The following is an 18,312-nucleotide window of genomic DNA, read 5'->3' as shown; positions in this document are numbered from 1 at the left end:
AATTCCATTAGTTATTCAAATTCATGAACTGCCAATTGTAATTTGTGACACCACCAGTTTTTAACACAGAAGTCACAATCTGTAGGCAGAGGGCACAGCATTTAACATACTTCATGCAATCTTTGTAAAACTGTTTTGGTTGCTGCGATGGTAATGGCGTGTGAGGAAATATGGGTGTGTGCATGTGTATGTGGTTGCGGGTATGAAAAGGGGATCAAGCCATAAGAGAAAACATGGGATTCTGCTTAGTTTTGGAGACTGTAACATTCCTTAGGGATTTTGATGACCAAAGTCATCACTGTCACCAAAGAATGACAAAAAATTTGTGTTATGTGTTGTAATGGATTGAATGTGTCTTCCCAAAATTCCTATGTGAAAATCCTAACTCCCCTTGGGATGGTATTGGGACATGGAACCTCTGGAAGGTGATTAGGACATGAGGGTGGAGCTCTCATGAATGGGGTTGTTGCCCTTCTAAAAGGGACCCCAAAGAGCTCTCTCACCCTCTTTCTTCCATATGAAGATACAAACAGTAGTCATCAGTCTGCAGTCCTGACGAGATCTCTCAGCAGAACCTAATCATGCCAGCATCCTGATCTCGGGCAGCCAGCCTCCAGAAATGGGAGAAATCCATTTCTGTTGTTTCTATGTCACCCAATCTGCGGCACTTTGTTTCAGCAGCTCCACATGACTAAGACATCTGTTTCACCTTGTTTTGGTTTATAATGCATCACCAGAGCAGACACGAAAAGGCAGGGGTCCTGTGCTGTCAGGATACCCTTGCCACGGCTGGCCACTCACTTGGGATATGGTAACCGTCTTTGATGTTTTCTTGGATGCGTCCACTCCTCTGTGTGCAAGCGCAACGTGTTCTTCTTTATCTTCTTCAGGACTTGGGGAGTCAAAGATGTCAGGGCTTGAAAGGGAAGACTGGATAAAGCCAAAAGAAAATGCTTTTGTCAGAGTTACACCTTAGCTGACACAGCTTTTGTTAACATAATGCAGTACGCTTTTCAAAGCACTCGACACTTCTATTTTGTTTGACTCCTCATTATAACGTCAGGCAGAAAGTGTGCTGGAGAGAGTGGCAGAACTGGGACTAAGACAATTTCCTTGACCAGGGATCTATCTTTCTATGGGATCTTTCCAGTGATGCCTGGTGGTCATTTCATCTGTGCAAGCATCCATCTATCCATCTATCTTTTCCAGCTCCCTCCATCCCTCAGAGACCCTCTCTTTTTTGTAAACATTTGCTACCATGTGCCAAGCACTCAGCTTGGTACTGAACTTGACAGTGACATGCCAGACATGGTCCCTGCTCTCACAGGGTGGACAGTCCAGTGGGGAAGGACATTCAGGTTGCCTCTCCTCCCTTCCCTCCTGATCCTTTCTCAGAACCACCGAATCTGCTGCATAGTGAAGTGCCTAGAAGGACTTGTCTGAAAGGAAACCATTTCTGGGAGTAAGGGATCAGCAGCCCTGCAGTCCAGGGAGCAGTGTTATCTGCGGCCCCAGGGAACCGCCCTGCCTGCCAGCACACCTTGCTCACGTCTAATCTGCTACCTGCTGCTAAAACACTGCCCTCAGGGCCATGGACGATCATTATCCATTCTGGATCCCATCTTTGCTAAGGTGTATTTACAGAATGGCAGCATCTCTTGGTGAAATATGGGGATAACACTCCTACCCTTTCTGCCTTGGTGTGAAGATTGAAAAAGCTGGATGAATATAAACCAATTCACTGGAATCACTTGGTCAAAGAAGATGATGTTAGAATTTCCTTATTTTAGGACAAAGCAAAGAAAAATAAGAGTTCCTGCGGCAAGGAGGAATCTTCCAGAGATATTGTTAGGTGAGCTCCTATTCAGCCTTACCTCTGTGCCTTCCACCTCTGCAGTGGGAAAAATAGACATATTCAGGATCACCATGTGGCACCATTATAGAAAAATCATACCTACAAATACTATTCATTTTCTTCTGTCTACTCTACTTACTACGCATTACACTGAGGGAATGTTTAAGCAATGTTTTAAAATGAAAAGGTCTTGTTTGTTAATCTTCATTTAATCTGAAAATCCAATTACCTACATCCCCCCAACCAAGCTTTCTTTTACTATAAGCTTAACTACTTTACAATGCCTTTTATTTTCAGACTTTATTCAAAAAGCCAGTTTCCTCCTATATAACCTATGATTCATGAGCTGTCAATCAATGTTGGCTCTTCGAATTCAATAAAAAGCTCAAACTAGGTTGAGAGGCCCCAGGCTACAGAGACATGACTAATGTATTTCCTCCATCATTCCCTCCAATTGCCTTTTAGGAATATGTCCATACCCAGTAGTCCCATCTTGCTATGAAAAACCTAATGGGAAGAAGAGTAAACATGAGTTCACTGTATACAGGAATGGACAGGAATGAAGGGAAAGAGTACAGTAATTGTACTTCTTCTTTAAAGCACAAATGTATCCTGCTGCTTTAAGTCCACAAATAAAATTGTTTCATATAATATGTCAAAGTTTGAGCCACTATTTCATGAGCTTTCTGCAGACAGGGACCATATTTATCTCATTCCTAGTTGCAGCCTTGGTACCTGGCGCAGAGCTGAGCCCACAGCAGATAACCATCAATATTTGTGGAATGAGTGAATGAACAAACACGTCATCTAAAGGTGGAGTGAAGATGACATGCCTTTACCCAGTCTCCCCCAAATGTATCCAAACTCTCAGACATAGGCTGTAGGGACCAAGAGTGTGGTGCAGGGGGCAGGGGTGGTGTGGAAACTCAAATTCCTCTGTATTTAATTCTGATATCTCAGCGTCCTCTAGATCTTGAAAATTTGAGAAGAATTTGGACAGAAAACAAAAATGATGAAGGATGCATAGAGAATATATCAGAGGTAGAATGAAATATTTAAATACAGAGATATAAGAAGCAATTAAATAGTCTATGTGTTGATGAAGTGTTTGAGGAGGGTGTGGAAAGGTGAGAGGGAAGGAAGGTGGTACTGACACACTATTCTCTATAAGCGTGAAAAAGCAAGCCACGTTTTCAAGCCTTTCTTCCCCAAAGATGGCAATACACAGTTAGATATGCTTCCTACAATTAGGAAAAACAGGACCACTCAAACCACACTTCCAGACTCACTGGATATGAGAGACGAGGTTCAAAGGAAGTGGCATTCTTTTTCTTCTAAATGACCACTCCTTAGGTGGGATCATTAGAAAGTGTCCAGAGAAACCTGAAAAAAGTTAGTTCTTTGGTATCTGGGTGAAGGCTTTAGTCCCGCAGTCCCAGCAAGGACAAGGCAACTCAATATATAGAGACAGACAGACCCACGCACATACATACATATGCTGCTTGCAGAAGCATCACGATTTTTCTACAGTGACCTCCACTTCAGTGTTTAGGATGAATGGAAACCTACATGTCCAGTGATACTGCACGGGCTAGATAAACGCTCATGTATTCCCAGGCTAGAGCAGGGGGGGCAGCCACATTCACTGTGACGTGATAGGAGGGTGTGTGATGATGGGGAGAAGGTGCACAGTGGAAGGGGAAAAGCAACTTCCAAAGCCATGTATTCTGTGTGGTCCTATTTTGAAGAAATGCAAGATACACACCAGGAGGTGAACAGGTCTTAGCTCTTGGGAACAGGACTACAGGGAACTTACTTTTTTCTTCACCCATTTTGTGCTTCAAATGTGGTACAATAAATGCATTACAGGTTTTGAATAAGAAACAAAGTTATTCAAAATGACCCAAATGAAAACTTCTTTGGGTTATCTGGAGTGTTCTGACTGTTCTCTCTTGCATCATCAGGTGCCTGGTACGTTTAAAACCCATCTCCTAAAGGTCTGTGTGGGGTTCCGTGGAGGGGTGCCAAGGACAGGGCTTTGAGAGAAAAATGCTGGGCCACTGCCAAGCACTGGAGAGCAGCTTACCCTTTCTTCCCCGCTAAAAGTTTTCTTTTGTTTATAGACCAAACCAGCCTTACTATCCTTTCCCATCAGAAAACATGACATTTTTTCCCCCTTACCAATTTCACTTCAGGTTCAAACAAAAATTCGTGGAAGGATAGAGGAGGAGAGTGGCATGAGGGAGTCCCCACCTCACTGGCAGATGCACAATGTACTAAAAGAAGGAAACACTGCCTGATTCCAGAAGACTCTCCAATTGCTTCCGGTCAGCAGTGTAGCTCATAGACCTCCCTCTCTCAGAGGGTCCTCCAATCAGCCACTCGCAGCACAGCCCTTGGCCAGGAGCCCCAATCTCTCCTGCTTTCCAGCCTCGGGAAGCGAGGAGTCACTTACGGACGTCAGAGACTGGGATGGAGGCCGCCTCCCTGTGGCTTTTGGTCTGCTTGTGGTTGGGTGACTGAGTTTCTCAGTAGATGATACCACGGAGTCAAAACCTTCTAGGTCTAAAACAAAAGGACAACAGATTTTTAAAAGTGCATCAACAGGAGTAAGGGAAGGTTCTTATAACATGCTGCAAGCACGTCTTTTCCTTAATAATCATCCTTTATGTCTGGTTTATACTTCATCATTTATGAAGGCTGTTTTACATCCTTTGGTCACCTCATCAGTGTGATTCAAACTGAATGAAAGAATCATTTCCACCTCAGTTTAACAAGCTAACATGGAGGAAAGAGAGACATGATTTTTCTCCCCCCCCTTCAATAGCTATATTCATAAATCTTCAAAAGCTACAGAAAGAGAAATAAAGGGGGAATCCTCTTTCTTCCGCAAAGCCAAGTCCATTTTGGTAGAAAACAACATTTGTGTAGTCGCAATACAATAAGAACTTATCACAAGGTACCACATCCCTGGGCAAGTAAACGCTGGTTGTTGATTCCAGAAGACAAGTGAGGGCAACCTTGTCCTCTGGCTGGACCATCACCCTGTTAGACTCTTAACTGCCTGGAAATGGACAGCAAGCTTCTGTTCCCTCAGATGACTCACAGAGCCCCATACCAGTCTGTTTCCAGAAGCATCGCTCAGCAGAGACAATATCATTTTCAGTCACCAGTCTGCTCACTCGATCTCTCCATGATGACTGAGCAACGACTCTGTGCCACACACAGAGCTGGACACCAAGGCAAACCCAGTGAGCATGGTAGAAATGAGCCTGTCCTCGGGGCGCCCCCAGCTCAAGGACTGACGTCTCAGATGAACGGCACATCATTCAGTCAGATCATCACTGCCTTTACTTGGTCACCTCCTTCAACCAGATCAGGCAAAAGGAGTGGCCCGGTTCTACAGAGTTCTGGGGATTTATAAACCAAGTGTAGGTCTGTGTGTGATGGACAAAGGGATGGCTGGCAGAAAGGGACCAACCTTGAGACTCATTACTGCTGGTGACTGAGACCACGCCCCCTCTTCCTGATTGGGAGACCATGCTTCATTGGCCGTGCCTGACACTGCCTTCCCAAACCATCCCCGTTCTCCTAACAGAGCCCCAGTTTTGTTTTAGGACAATGTGCCCAGCAGAAGCTTGTTTGGACTAATCTGGTGATGGCAATCCTGCTCCTTGTGGCCTGCGATTGGTTTAGAGGTGGCCGTGGAGCCCAATTTGGGTCACTGAGAAATGAAAGGAAGTCCACTGACAGCCTCTGGGGGAGATTTCCTCTCTGCCTAGAGAGGGGCAAGAGAGGAGAATGCCAGGTGTGCTCCTGCCTCCTCTTCCTTCCTACTCAGGGAGCTGTTGTGTCAGAATAGGATGTCTGGAGTTGTGGATAAGCTTAATGTCCTTCTAAGAAGAGAAAGACACCAGGGCCCACTTATCCCTCTGCCGTTTGAAGACACAGTGAGAAGACAGAGTCTGTGAACCGGGAGGAGGGGACTCAACAGACACAGCATCTGCTAGTGCTATCATCTTGGCCTTCACCGCCTCCAGAACTGTGAGAAATAGATGTCTGTTGCTTAAGTTCTGTCATGGCAGGTCTGGCAGACTAAGACAGGCATGGATTTTGAGCTGAGCTGTCTGGGTTCAAATCCCGGCTCCACCACTAGCCACCAGCGTACCTGGCATGTTTCTAGTCTCTTCCTGTCACTTCTTTTTTTCTTTTGCCCACACCCCACAGCATTTGGGACCGTAGTTCCCTGACCAAGGGTTGAACCCATGCCCCACGCATTGGAAGCATAGAGTCTTAACCACTGGATCACCAGGGAGGTCCCTTCCTGTTCCTTCCTGCGGCAGTAGTCTTCAGTCCTTTTCCTGCCATTGCACAAATGACTAGTACACTCTTTTATGAACCACGAGGGAGATGCTCTTGGAGATCTTGAGGATAGCAGAGCAGAAAAACAGAAAGAGCTTGGGTGACTGATCACTTCAAGGAGCCACTCGACAACCCTGGAATGACAGTGTCCTGACTTCTCACCATGTGAAATAAACCCTCCCCACCCCTTATGTCAGCTAATTTTAGCCAGATATTCTTTCTCTGCAACTGAAAGCATCTTAAACTGCCACAACTACAAATATGCTGGCTTGGGACAGAAAAGATAAAAACGATGTGTGTTTTTTCCCCTCCTTATTTTGGGGAGTGCTCCTTTGTTGAGGGGTACCATACCATAAGCAGTCTGGCCGTGTGACAGCTTTACTCTATTAATGAACAGGCAGGTGCTGTCTGCGAACTACTTCCTTGAGTGGAATATGCAAAACCAAGCACAACTCACTGGTCAGGACAAACCATTACATTACCCCTGGGATTAGATGACATGACTTTATTCCAGCACCTGGTGAATGAATAATTACTCAACATGAACTCATCTTACCAGGGCAAAGCAACTGTAACCAAAGGCTAACTGCAGAGACAGCACCAGAAAAGCATCAGCGGTGCTCTGAGGCCAATGAGGAGCCAATCAGCAACCAGGGCCACAGAGAGGCTTCTGAAAAGGGCCCCCACTCACCAGCCAGCTCTGTGGAGATCAGGGTGGGTCCCTCTAGAGCCTGTTCACTGGCCTGACCCTCTCAGGGGCCTTACCTTTAACAGAATCTTATTTTCCTAAAAGATTCCCCTTCAGTCCCCACCCCAGGACTCGCTTCTACCAGCTCCATGTTGTCTGAAATTGAAATTCCCAATTACACACTTGGATTGGTGCCAAAAGCCATCATCTGACACTAATATCTGAATTAATTTTTTAAAAATTGCTTTTTTTCTCCAATTGTAAAAGGAATATGTGCACAGTGTATAATTTTTCAAAGCCATTAAATGACAACAACGAAACAAAATCAACTATAACCTTACTGTGCCAAGACAACACTATTAGTATTTTGGTAGCTTTCCCTTCAGGCTTTTTTCTATAAATAGATTGCCTAGTTCACATTACATGTAGTAATGCATTCTGCTTATTTCACTAAACATTATATTCCATGTGTCTATTTTGATTGTTGTAGAATCTTCCATTGCACTGCAGTTCATGATTTACTGAATCAATTCCTTACCAATGGGTAATTAGTTTTCAAATCATTTCCTTTCTCTCTGTTGTTTTATTAAGGAGGAGCGCTGCACAAACATTTTTGCATACGCTCTACATCCGGTGAGTTTAGCAGGTTCTCTGGGCAGCTCCTCAACTGGGCCCTAGAGGAAGGGATTCGGGCCCAGGGCAGGGAGGTCTGCTGGCAGAAGGTGGAGGTGAGGGGCGTGAAGGGCACAAGGTACTTGCAGGGCACAGAAAGCCTGGGTGGGGGGAGCAAATGCTGAGCAGCAGCCAGGAGGGAAGGAGGTGAAGGAGAGGGTCGTAAAGGTTCCAGTCAACAAGCCAGCACTGAGGGCCTTGGCCGGGCGTTGCCAGGACCTGAGAGCAACCATCTAGATCATGGCCCCATCCTGGACACTGAAGCCAGCTCAGGAGGCAACACTGCAGCGGGCTGAAGCCGTGAAAGAACAATCAAAGGCCTGCTGACTCTGGTTCTCCACCGTGGCTGTGGAGAAGAGCCACCTGGACAATTAAAAATAAAAAGGCTCCTGCCTGGCTCCAGCCGAGGGACTGACTGGGTTAGTCTGGGGTTTCAGTCTAGGCCAGGCAGGCTCCCCGTCTCCCCAAGTTTATTAGGATGTTAGTAGCAGAGGCGGGGGGGGCAGGGTAGGGGGTGAGTCATGACTTGAGCAAGCGGAGGAGAGGAGAGGGCGCTGGGCCAAGGGCCACCAAGGGGGTGGCAGAGGTTCCAGGGTCCAATGAGGCATCGGGAGTCAGGCTCCTCACAGGGTGGGTCCCCTGCTGACCTGGTGGGTGGGCAACAGAGGTGATCAGGTGGTAACCAAAGTGGTCACAGGGGTGACAAGTCAGAAATGTGGCAGCTGGGGTGAGAGAGGGGCACTCGAGGAGCCCAGCATGCAGAGTGGGGCAGGAGGGGGGACAAGGGGAGTTGGTGGGGTGGCCTTGGGCCCTCCTTACAACAGACCCAGAACATCCCCTGGTGTGCAGACCAGGCAGAACCCAGGAATTTTCTGTTGTGACTCCATCTGTGCTCCCAACCCACCCTCCAGAGTCTGCTGAAAGAATGAAGTCCCAGGGGAGCTGAGAGTTTGACACCGTGTGAGACAGTGGTCTGTCCTAAATCACACTTTCCAAATGACTCAGAGGCCTGGTCTGTGTGCAGCACATGACTGAGCCCCGGGAGGGCAGGGACCCGTCTTTGTGCTCTCACACTCAGCGCCTTCCTGGGGCAGGCACACTGGCTGTCTGGTGAATGAAGGAACACACGAGCAAGCCCACAGATGAACCGACTCTCTCAAGAAAGAACTCTGATTACAGGCATGCAGCTTATAGAGTGGGGGCTGCTGGTGGGCTGCGAGGTGGCAGCTTGGTGGGGGGGGGAGTGGTGGGCAGCCTTTGGTGCCAGGGCTGCAGAGACAGCCCAGCCGGCCCATCCATGCTGTTTCATTGGCTGAGGTCTGCACTAAAAAAGCCCCGCACAAGCTGAAGCCTGGCCACTCAGCGAGCAGCCTCAGTCAGCATCCCCACGACAGATGGCCCAGAAGAGCATCTCGTCTCTGTCACTCCACAATACAAGGAGGGCCGAGGCCTGCAGGGGAGCCGCACTCTTAACCTCCTCACACAGACTCAGCTACGTGGAACTTTCTACAATTGGAGCTCGTAAAAAGCACTTTGGGGAAATAAACAAAACCAAAGTGCCAGAAAGAAGAAGATGCACCAAAGATGAGGTCACTTGTTGAAAAGGGAACCTCAGATCTTGAACTTCAACTCACTTCTGCTTTCGGACAGTGAAGGGGGCAGCTCTTCAGCACTGTAACATAAATTTTCAGTGGCACAGAGCATGCTCTCATGACTGTGGCCGGGGGAGCTGAGATTAAGGCAGAATTTCCATGACTAACCCATTGTGGTGTGAAGAAAATGTCCCAATTTTCATGGTGGTTTTGAAATGAATCAGGCTGAAACCTGATATGAGCTTTCTCAGCCTGGCTAGGAATTTTTCCTCTTAATAAAAAATGGTTTTAATGCCCATAAGCCAATCCAAAACTCTGGAACTGGCAAATGTGGGGTATTTTTTTTAAAGTTAGTTTCATAAGGATGAGAGGCCCTGAGCTTTTCTGATACTTGGAAGACGAACCCTCTGCAGACATACGGGGCTAATTCATGCTGGACATGGAGTCAGCTTGGAAATGCCTTTGGACTCTTCATGGCACAAGGAGTTGCCCGTTTTCCATAAATTTCAGTCACACCCTATTTAGTTCAACTAGAAAATGTGGGCTCATTTTCCATCGATGGGAGGGATGGTACCAGTGACCACAGGCGACCTGAAACACACCCACTGAAAACATGGAGGAGAGTCAACAGCCTGAGGTGGGCCAGTGTCACCAAAGGAAATGTTTGTGAGCTCTTACGTGGCTCTGTTTATTAACTGTAGCTTGCTGCTCTGGACTCGAAAACGAGTCCTGGAATGGAAGTTTCCTACATCTGAAGCTTGGCAGCACTGCTCCCTCCCAATATCTCTGGAAATCACACCATCCCTGCATGTCCTGTCAAGGACCATTAAGGCTGCAGGAACTTCTTGCATGGAACCATGGTAATGGATTTCTCACTCCAAGTCCTATACCACCCCACAAGCTGCTGCCAGAGAGAGATATGTGTAAAGTGAAGATCTGAGTATGTCCCTTTGCTGCTTCAAGTCCTTCCTGAGTGCCAACGAAATCCTGGTGCCTTCATGTGGCCCATGCACCTCTGTCCCTCAGGTGACTTCCTCCTCTCCCCTCCCCTCTCCTCTCCTTCCTTCCCCTGGGGCCATCAAGGCTTGGCTCGGCAACTAAGACCTCTTCCAAGAATCCAGACTGCACTCTAAACTGACCTGAGTGCTCCCTAGAGACTCATCACTCCAATGTCAGTGTTCAGCACCCTGAACTAACAGTCTCTGCTGGCCTATCTATCTCCCTTCCCAGCCAAGGAAGAAGCCATGGCTTCTACCTCTGTTTTTCCCAGGCCTAGCACCATACGTGGCTTGCGGTGAGTGTTCAATAAATGATTGTTGAATTAATGAACAAACAACCTTTCTGGGCTTTGGTTTTCCCACCAGAAAAAAAAGGTAGACAGTTATCTAAGCTATCAGCTCTGCATGGTTATTCTTTAATAAATGAGAGATTACATGAAAACCCTTTCAGATCACGCAGATAGAGTTTTGTTTTCAGACGCCAATGATGGAGCTGTGGGATCTGGGAGCAGAGATTTAAGAGCAAGGCTAAATCTTCTTAAAAAAGAAAACCAAGCCACAAACAAGATTTTTCTTTTTTTAAGATTTAAGATGAGAAAACTCTAAACCCACAGGGCCGCAGGTATATTCTCTACAAGGAAGAAGCATCTCAAGGCAGTCTGGTCAGGAGGAACTCTCACCCTGTGTGGAAATCCTTTGACTCATGTGAAAACGGAGAAGGCAATGGCACCCCACTCCAGTACTCTTGCCTGGAAAATCCCATGGACAGAGGAGCCTGGTAGGCTGCAGTCCATGGGGTCGCTAAGAGTCGGACACAACTTCACTTTCACTTTTCCCTTTCATGCACTGGAGAAGGAAATGGCAAGCCACTCCAGTATTCTTGCCTGGAGAATCCCAGGGGCGGCGGAGCCTGGTGGGCTGCCGTCTATGGGGTCGCACAGAGTCGGACACGACTGAAGCGACTTAGCAGCAGCAGCAGCATGTGAAAAATCTGTGCAGACTGCAAAGATAGGCCTGTTATGAGGGGTCAATAAACACCTGCATCAGCTGAGTCACCAACTGAAAAATTCTCATTTAAGCAATGATTAGATTCTGTGGGAAAATAAGCCCTCCAAAATATGTATGGATATAGAAGATTCACTGTTTTGTTTTCATTTATCAACCAGGGTGAAGTTTTCAAGATACAGACGACTAGGAGTAAACAAGCGTGAGCTACCAGTCAGCCACCCTACTCCACCCTTCATGAGAGTGTGCTCATCCAGCCGTCCCAAAAACCCATGCCAAGCAGGCTACTCTATTCCATAAGAGACAGGGAGGTCACAGGTTAGACAACATAATCAAGGTCACAGTCAGAAAGTGGCAGGGTGCACTCTGAGATTCACGATGGTGACATTCTTTCCATTACAGAGCACTGGACAGACAGCAGTGTTCCTATTGGACCTTCCTTCTCATCCAACTGATAGAGAATTCTGAGAACTGTTCCTCTATCAAGAGCAAGATGCCAGGAAATGTAATTTGTGTGTGTGTAGAAATAACTCTGTGCTCTGAAAAGAAGCTGCCTCTGTTCTCTTTTATTTAAATGTACTCTTAAAAGGACTGAAAAGGGGGCTGGCTTCTTTAAAGAAATCTCTGGCAAGAAATGTAAGGTGTGAGGCAAGTTAAGGGGGAATGTTGGTCTATTCAGTGCAGAGTAACTTTTATATGGAAACTTGTAGCTCAAGAATAAAAGAGGGAGATAAAGTTTATTTACTCATTCGCTTAAACATTTTGTTAAGTAACTACTGTGTGCCAGACACAGGGAAAGTTCTGAGAATAAAAGGACAATCACTTTATATCAGTGCTATCCATTGAAAGTTGCTGGGATGACGGAAACTGGCTCTATCTGCACTATCCAATATGGTACCACTAGCCCCGTGTGGCTAACTGAGCATACAGAACACGGCTAAGTGCGATGATTTAAATTAAATTTAAATAGCCACATGGGGCTAGCAACAATGACGTTCTCTAACGTGATCCTACATCATGCTATTTCTTCTCGTATGTACTCAATTCCTTCATTCAGTACATAGTTTCTAAGTGAGACCTGTGAGCTAGGCTCTGGGCTAGGCATAGGGGTAGGGGGGTGGGGGCCGTGTAGGGATGAACAAAACAGCCGTGGGCCCACCCCATGGAGCTCAGAGCCTCTGGAGAGAGAAAGGATTTTACAGACATAATTACAAATTCTGCTAGCTAATACAAGAGACAGGTATAAGATGAAATTAGCAATGACAGTCTGGTGACCTAATTGAGATCAGCAGAAGGGATCTGGGAGGGGGGTAGGGTACATCTTCCTGAAGTCTAGCACAGAGAAGTAAAGAGCTTCACGTACATCCAGAGCCAGCAATGTTGGGAGAGGAGGGATGTAACACTTCACTTTTGCATTCTGTTAAAAATTGCTCACTACAGGCCCAAATTTGCTATTGAAAATGATTTAGTAAATAATGTATGTATTAGAAATTGTAGTAATGCTATTATTTGCCAGAATGTAAACTGGCACAACCTTTCTGTAATGCTGTTTGGCAATATCTATCACAAAATGTAACTGTGTACACCCTAAGATATTCTGCTTCTAGAAATTAACCCATAGCAATGTTTCTGTACATGTAGAATGACATATTCATGAGGCCAGGGGCATTCAGACTGTTTACCAGTGTACCTCCTAAAATAATTTTAAAAATCTATGTACTCCTTCACACAGGTTAAGTTGACATCTAAATTTTACACAAATTTTAGTCACATAATTTCTATTATAATATAGACTAATTTCTATATTATAAACATTGATATTTTAAAATATAACTATTGCTTTCTTGAATATATTCAATGTAAATCTGATACCATACCAATTTAACAACCACCATCATCCATTAAAAAAATCATGAATAAGTTTTTCTTTAATGGTTGGAAATTCTGCATCATTCCTTTCCCTGTTTGAATTCATATATCCATCATACTTCCACTTTCCACTGCTGAATTTTATTCTAATGTAGTAGGTTTTATGCTTTTGTTAATTTTATTCATTGTTAATTTTTCATCTCTTCCTGCCATATGAACATGTATATAAACTGAAAATAACTTTTTCATTTCCTGAAATCATAAGGCTCTAGGTATAAAAATGACTTTTTTCTGGATTGACCTGTCATTATTACTATGAAAATGATCAAAACATATGTATACACATTTTGATAGGGAATTTAATAGCATAACAAGTAGAATTTTATTTGGCATCTCCCTCAGTCAGTTCACGTGTATTTGTATTTGGCTTGATATTGATTCTATTCCTATTTTCCACTTTATAGATATAAGTGCCAAGAAACTCTGTTAACACAAAAATAAGTAGATAAGAATGGAAAGAATTTTGTTATCACAATGTCCCTTAATTCTCTGAAGTCCTTCCAAGTTACATACCAAAAATCAGACAGTGGGCTAACATCAAGAACTATCTTTAACTATCTATCAATGAACAACTCAGTGGGTACCTCCTTCAATTTGGATGGAAGCAAAAGGATTAGAAACCAACTGGCTTGTAAATGGATTTTTTTTTGGTCCAGTCAATAGAGTCTTTTAATTTCTCAAGTCTAACAGCAATCTCAGAATTATCTCTGAGTTTCCACCAGAGGTTTTTGTACCCCTGGAGTGGGCAAGAGATTGGCTATGCCATGTGAGGTGAGAGAGGGCAAATGAGAAAGGGGAGTAAGAAAGGAAAAGCAGCATGACATCAGGACTCTCAGGAGATGAGTCTGAAGAAAAGAGTACATAAGAAGACAAGGTGCTATCTGTGGCCTGGGAGGTCTCTATGGTCCCCCAAGGTTCACGTCATCCTATTTGCAGATCATTGTCCTAAGGTGATCTTTGCAACATTGCCCCTAATAAACAGGTTACAGTAGAATCACACAATGGAACATCATATAGTCTTTAAAAATATAAGGTTGATCTATGTGACTTATGTGGAAAGATGTCCAACACACATTATTTAGTACAAAAGAACAAGTAAGGACTAGAACTGTATTGCAACATGAGAACATTTTAAAAACATCCATCCAATCACAGAAAGACTTCTAAAAGTGTGTATAACAAGTTAACAGTGATTATCTCAGGAAGAGGCTGAGATTCTAGGGGAATTTCCCTAACTTCCTGTGTTCTTTCATTTTTTAAAGTGAGCACCTTTTCCCCTTTGTAATTGTGGGGTGGGAAGAGGCTGTTTAATATAAAAAGACAACTGAGCAAATCACATATGAAAAGATATCCGATACAGTTATCAAGATTTCAGCTGATTTGTATTATGTGTTCAAGAACTTTCCTAATTTCTGATAATAGGAGTCATGGTAAGAATGAAGGGTGATTTGCCGTTCTCTCTTACTGAACCGCAACTATACCAACTACCACTCTGAAAGAACCTGTTTTGTTTCAGCCACGTCACATCATTAGCTCTAAATTCTACAACAACCCTCTGAGGCAGGTGGGCATTAGTAACTAACCCTGTCATATAGAAGAGGAAAATTGAGCTCAGGGTCTCTCAACCCAGATTGCGGAGCTAGGAATTCAAATCCAAGTGCACTTATCTGAAAACCCACGGTCTATGTAACACACTACCACTTTCCTCAGTGGTTCTGTGGGATTATCTTGCCTCCATATACGGGTTTGCTCTGGCAACTCAAACTTCTTTTGGATGACAAACATTACACCTTTTACATTTTTCTGTAAGAATTTGGGTGAAAAAATCATAATGAGTTTTTTTAAAGGTGAATGAATGAATTTTTAAACTTCATAAAAAGTTCTGCCTAAACTGTTATGCTCTTAATTCTTAATGATTTAAATTTCCAGATGGCCAGCAAATTTATAAGCAAAAATCTTTAGGCCAAAGAAAACCCTGGATGAGAACTCAGAAAGGAGCAAATTATCAATTCTGGGTTAAAGGAACAGAACTAGAGGAAGTGAGGTGAAGAGACAAATGAAAGAACAAGCTATTTAATCTTACAGAGGATTCAGCGGTTACCAGCAGAGCAGTTTTCTCAACGTCCAGAAAACTCAGCTAAAATAAACAGGTCGAGGCAGAAAAATAAGACTACAGGGCTGAACTGGGCCCCTTGGATCACTTCCTCTGAGCCCTTGGTTTAAGGATAAAAAAAAACAAGCTCCTAAGAGGCATGACACCCTGCTGATGGCTCACTTCAGTGGGATGAGCCGCGGGCAGGCAGAGGGTGCATGTTCTTTGAACAGGGCATTTCTTCTTCAACAGTGGTTAGAGAAAGAGGAGTAGAGAGCAGTCAGAATAGCAAATTCTAATGCACATATGAAAGAGTATGATCTGAATGTCTAGAATATGTACTCCAAAGCACACATCAAGTGCCAAAATGATGCTGAGAGCAAAACTCAAGGAGGAAGTTCCTCCTGGCAGAAGCACTTGTTCTACTGTGCTGGGTAGAGCTGCTAGAAGGATTGGCAGGCCCCCATACTCCAGTCGTGGGCAAAGGCAGAGGTACTAAGTATTTTAAATGCCCTTACGATTCTGACATTCCACGAGTGATTTTTTTTTTAAACAACAGGCAATTATATCTCTATAAAAAATTAAGCTAATTGTTCATTCCTGGGTGCTGAGTTTTTACCCCAGCTTCAATACCTGCCTCTGTCTGGGGCCTTTCATTTGCCCCCACCTGTTTCCTCCTCCTCCAGCTCATCTCTGCAGACCTGTGCTAGACCAGTAGTTTTCCAAGGTCACTCCCAAGAACTGGTATGCATTCATAACAACAAAGTTATCTCCAAAGCACACATCAAGTGCCAAGAAAAAGAAGGTCAACATGGTGAGTCTCCCAGTAAGCCAAGTATGCTCAATTTTTAAATTGGAGATTATCTCCTACCAGATGATGGCATTTGTTTTTTAAAATGTGCTTCATTAGTCAAATAAAAATTAGCAGTCCTTCAAATTAAAAGGCTTTTGAGGGGGGAACTGGGTAAATGAGTCTGTGAAATTCCAAAGATTGTAAACCACCTTGAGAGAAAGGACTCAGGCCTGGAGAGGTGGAGAGTGCCACGATAGGTCATTGGGAAGCTAAATAAAGATCTTCTGACTTGAAACCAGGGCTCACTGTTCACTGACACCTCACCCTTAGCTTGTCACCACCAGATCCAATTCCCTTCGAATGGGCCCCCCAAGCTTACTCCACAAGAGTTCATCATTCTTGTCACTGAATGAACCAAAGGCAGTGGGAGGCAGAGTGGGCTGAGGTTCCCAGCCCATGCCTTTGCAAGAGTCCATGACTAGAAGGAGTTTGATAACTCAGCTTTCCTCCTTCATAAAGGGTGGTTTGTCCAGAATGCTTTTAGTATGACAAAGGGGTACTTGAGCATGGTTTTCTGGCAAGTTGTGTATCCCTCTGGATATTTACAAGTCAAACGGAAGCCAGACAGGGCTCTGCCAATCCATGAATCCATAGCCAGTGGGCGGAAGAGCCATCACAGGCCAAGTAAATGCCATGTGTAATCTGAGCGCTGACTGTCACTTGCTCCCTTCTTACCTGCACATTCATTTGTAGCTCAGAGGCCTCAGTGGGCACACTGTGTATGTAACAAAAGTTACTATATATGTCTCTTTGCTGTGATATAGACTACTTTGAACCTACTGGGTATCGCTTTGCATTCATATTCTTAAAGCTGAAAATGCTCCCAGCATGTAGTGAAAACAGAGGTGGTGAAGCAGCTGGGCTGAATGAAGAATGCCAGGGCCCTGTCCAGAGAGGGAGGGGAGGGCATAACGCCCCGGCACACAGGAGAATTCTGGGGCTAGCTACAAGTCCACACAGCCAGTGGGCATTGTGACCCTCTCCCAGCCAAGACCCATCTGAAGGATGCTTGCTGCACACCCAAATGTTCCCCCCCTTCCTCATCTCACTAGTGACTCACTCTTCCTTGGGGCAGGCTGATGGCTGTGGGTGGCTTGGGCAGGAGGGCACTGTTTGCTCTCTGTTTTAGAATAATTCACATTCCCAAATACCTTGCTCCTGGGAGGTTCTGCAATGTTTATCATCATCACCCCCACTTGGCTTTGTTTAACCTCCACCTGTGTCTCTAGAGTATTCATGAAGCTTTTCCTGCTACCACTGTGAATGTTTACTGCTTTCATGCTTATCAGATGTCATGAGGTCAAAGTAGTCTGTGGCACCCATCAAAGCACAAACCTAACAATGCGACAGACTGCCAAAGGCCAGGGTTGCCCTGTGAGGGGGCCAAGCTAGTGGAGGTGAGCACCTCAGTTTTGGTATGGACTGATGTTTCTAACGGTGAAGATCGGGCGGTGGAACCCTCTGTTGACATCTGGGATCAGAGTCGTAGAAGTGCTGAGAAGGACAAGGCCTGCCATTAGCCTGTGTTCTCTAAGACTGGCTGTGAGCCCTAAGAATCTTAGATGAGAGGCTGGGAACCAGGGGAAGAGGAAATGCAGGGGGTACCCAGGCAGAGAACCTTTCATGAACCAAGGCTAAGTCCAGAAGCACGGGGTAGAAACCAAAACTGGTCAGAGGGACTGACTAGGTTCAAGACCCACCAACTAGATGTTCAACCTGTTTCCTTTCCTTGGTATAAAGTGTTCGATCCTAAGTACAATCTCTTTTGCTTTTGTCATCACACTTGAGAAATGCATATTGCTTCTCAAATTATCCTGATACGACTTGAAGTTTAATCCTCACTGGTGTCCCCGGATAGGAGCAGAGCTCCACACGCGCACACCCCACAGCCTCATGTGCAGAGTTGACGGTGACACAGCAGGTATCACATCTTCCTTTCCTCTGCATGGGTCATGCCAGCCACTGTCCTGATCCCAAAGGTCATGTCTGAAGGTCACTGGTAAAGGGACACTGCCTGTCAGAGTGAGCTGGGGCTCTCGAATAAGCTTAGAGATGTGGCTTGCTCACACACAAGTTCAGCCAGGAGACCTTCTGGAACACTCCAAATGTCACTTACAGGGTTCTCTAAGGCAGGCAGGACACAGTATATGTTGTCCTATTAAACCCAAGAAACTGCTCAACGACCTGAAATGCTGCAAGACCCAGTAACTGGACTGGTAGCTCCAAAAGGGGAAATTAAAAATATGAAGGGGAAAAAAAAAAGAAC

The 18,312-nt window shown here is 45.0% G+C and overlaps 1 protein-coding gene across 12 annotated transcripts in view; it reads right to left on the bottom strand.

The window, feature by feature from the left end:
• SH3KBP1 (SH3 domain containing kinase binding protein 1) overlaps window positions 1–18,312 on the bottom strand; it is a 350,398-nt gene that overhangs the window by 12,056 nt on the left and 320,030 nt on the right. For 10 of the 12 annotated variants that reach the window (XM_081566026.1, XM_081566027.1, XM_081566029.1 and 7 more), the window contains 2 exons: window positions 4,311–4,420; window positions 802–930 (listed from right to left, as the gene is read on the bottom strand). In XM_081566026.1, the coding sequence (XP_081422152.1) occupies window positions 802–930; window positions 4,311–4,420 (239 nt within the window). The remainder of the gene's footprint in view (window positions 1–801; window positions 931–4,310; window positions 4,421–18,312) is intronic. The other 2 variants (XM_081566033.1, XM_081566036.1) reach the window with 1 other exon arrangement.

Source organism: Giraffa tippelskirchi, chromosome X (genome assembly GCF_054371585.1).
Source record: "Giraffa tippelskirchi isolate mGirTip1 chromosome X, T2T-mGirTip1v1.2.pri, whole genome shotgun sequence".
NCBI lineage: Eukaryota > Metazoa > Chordata > Mammalia > Artiodactyla > Giraffidae > Giraffa > Giraffa tippelskirchi.
Note: the sequence above shows the minus strand (reverse complement) of the source record. Positions and strands in the feature narration are given on the sequence as shown.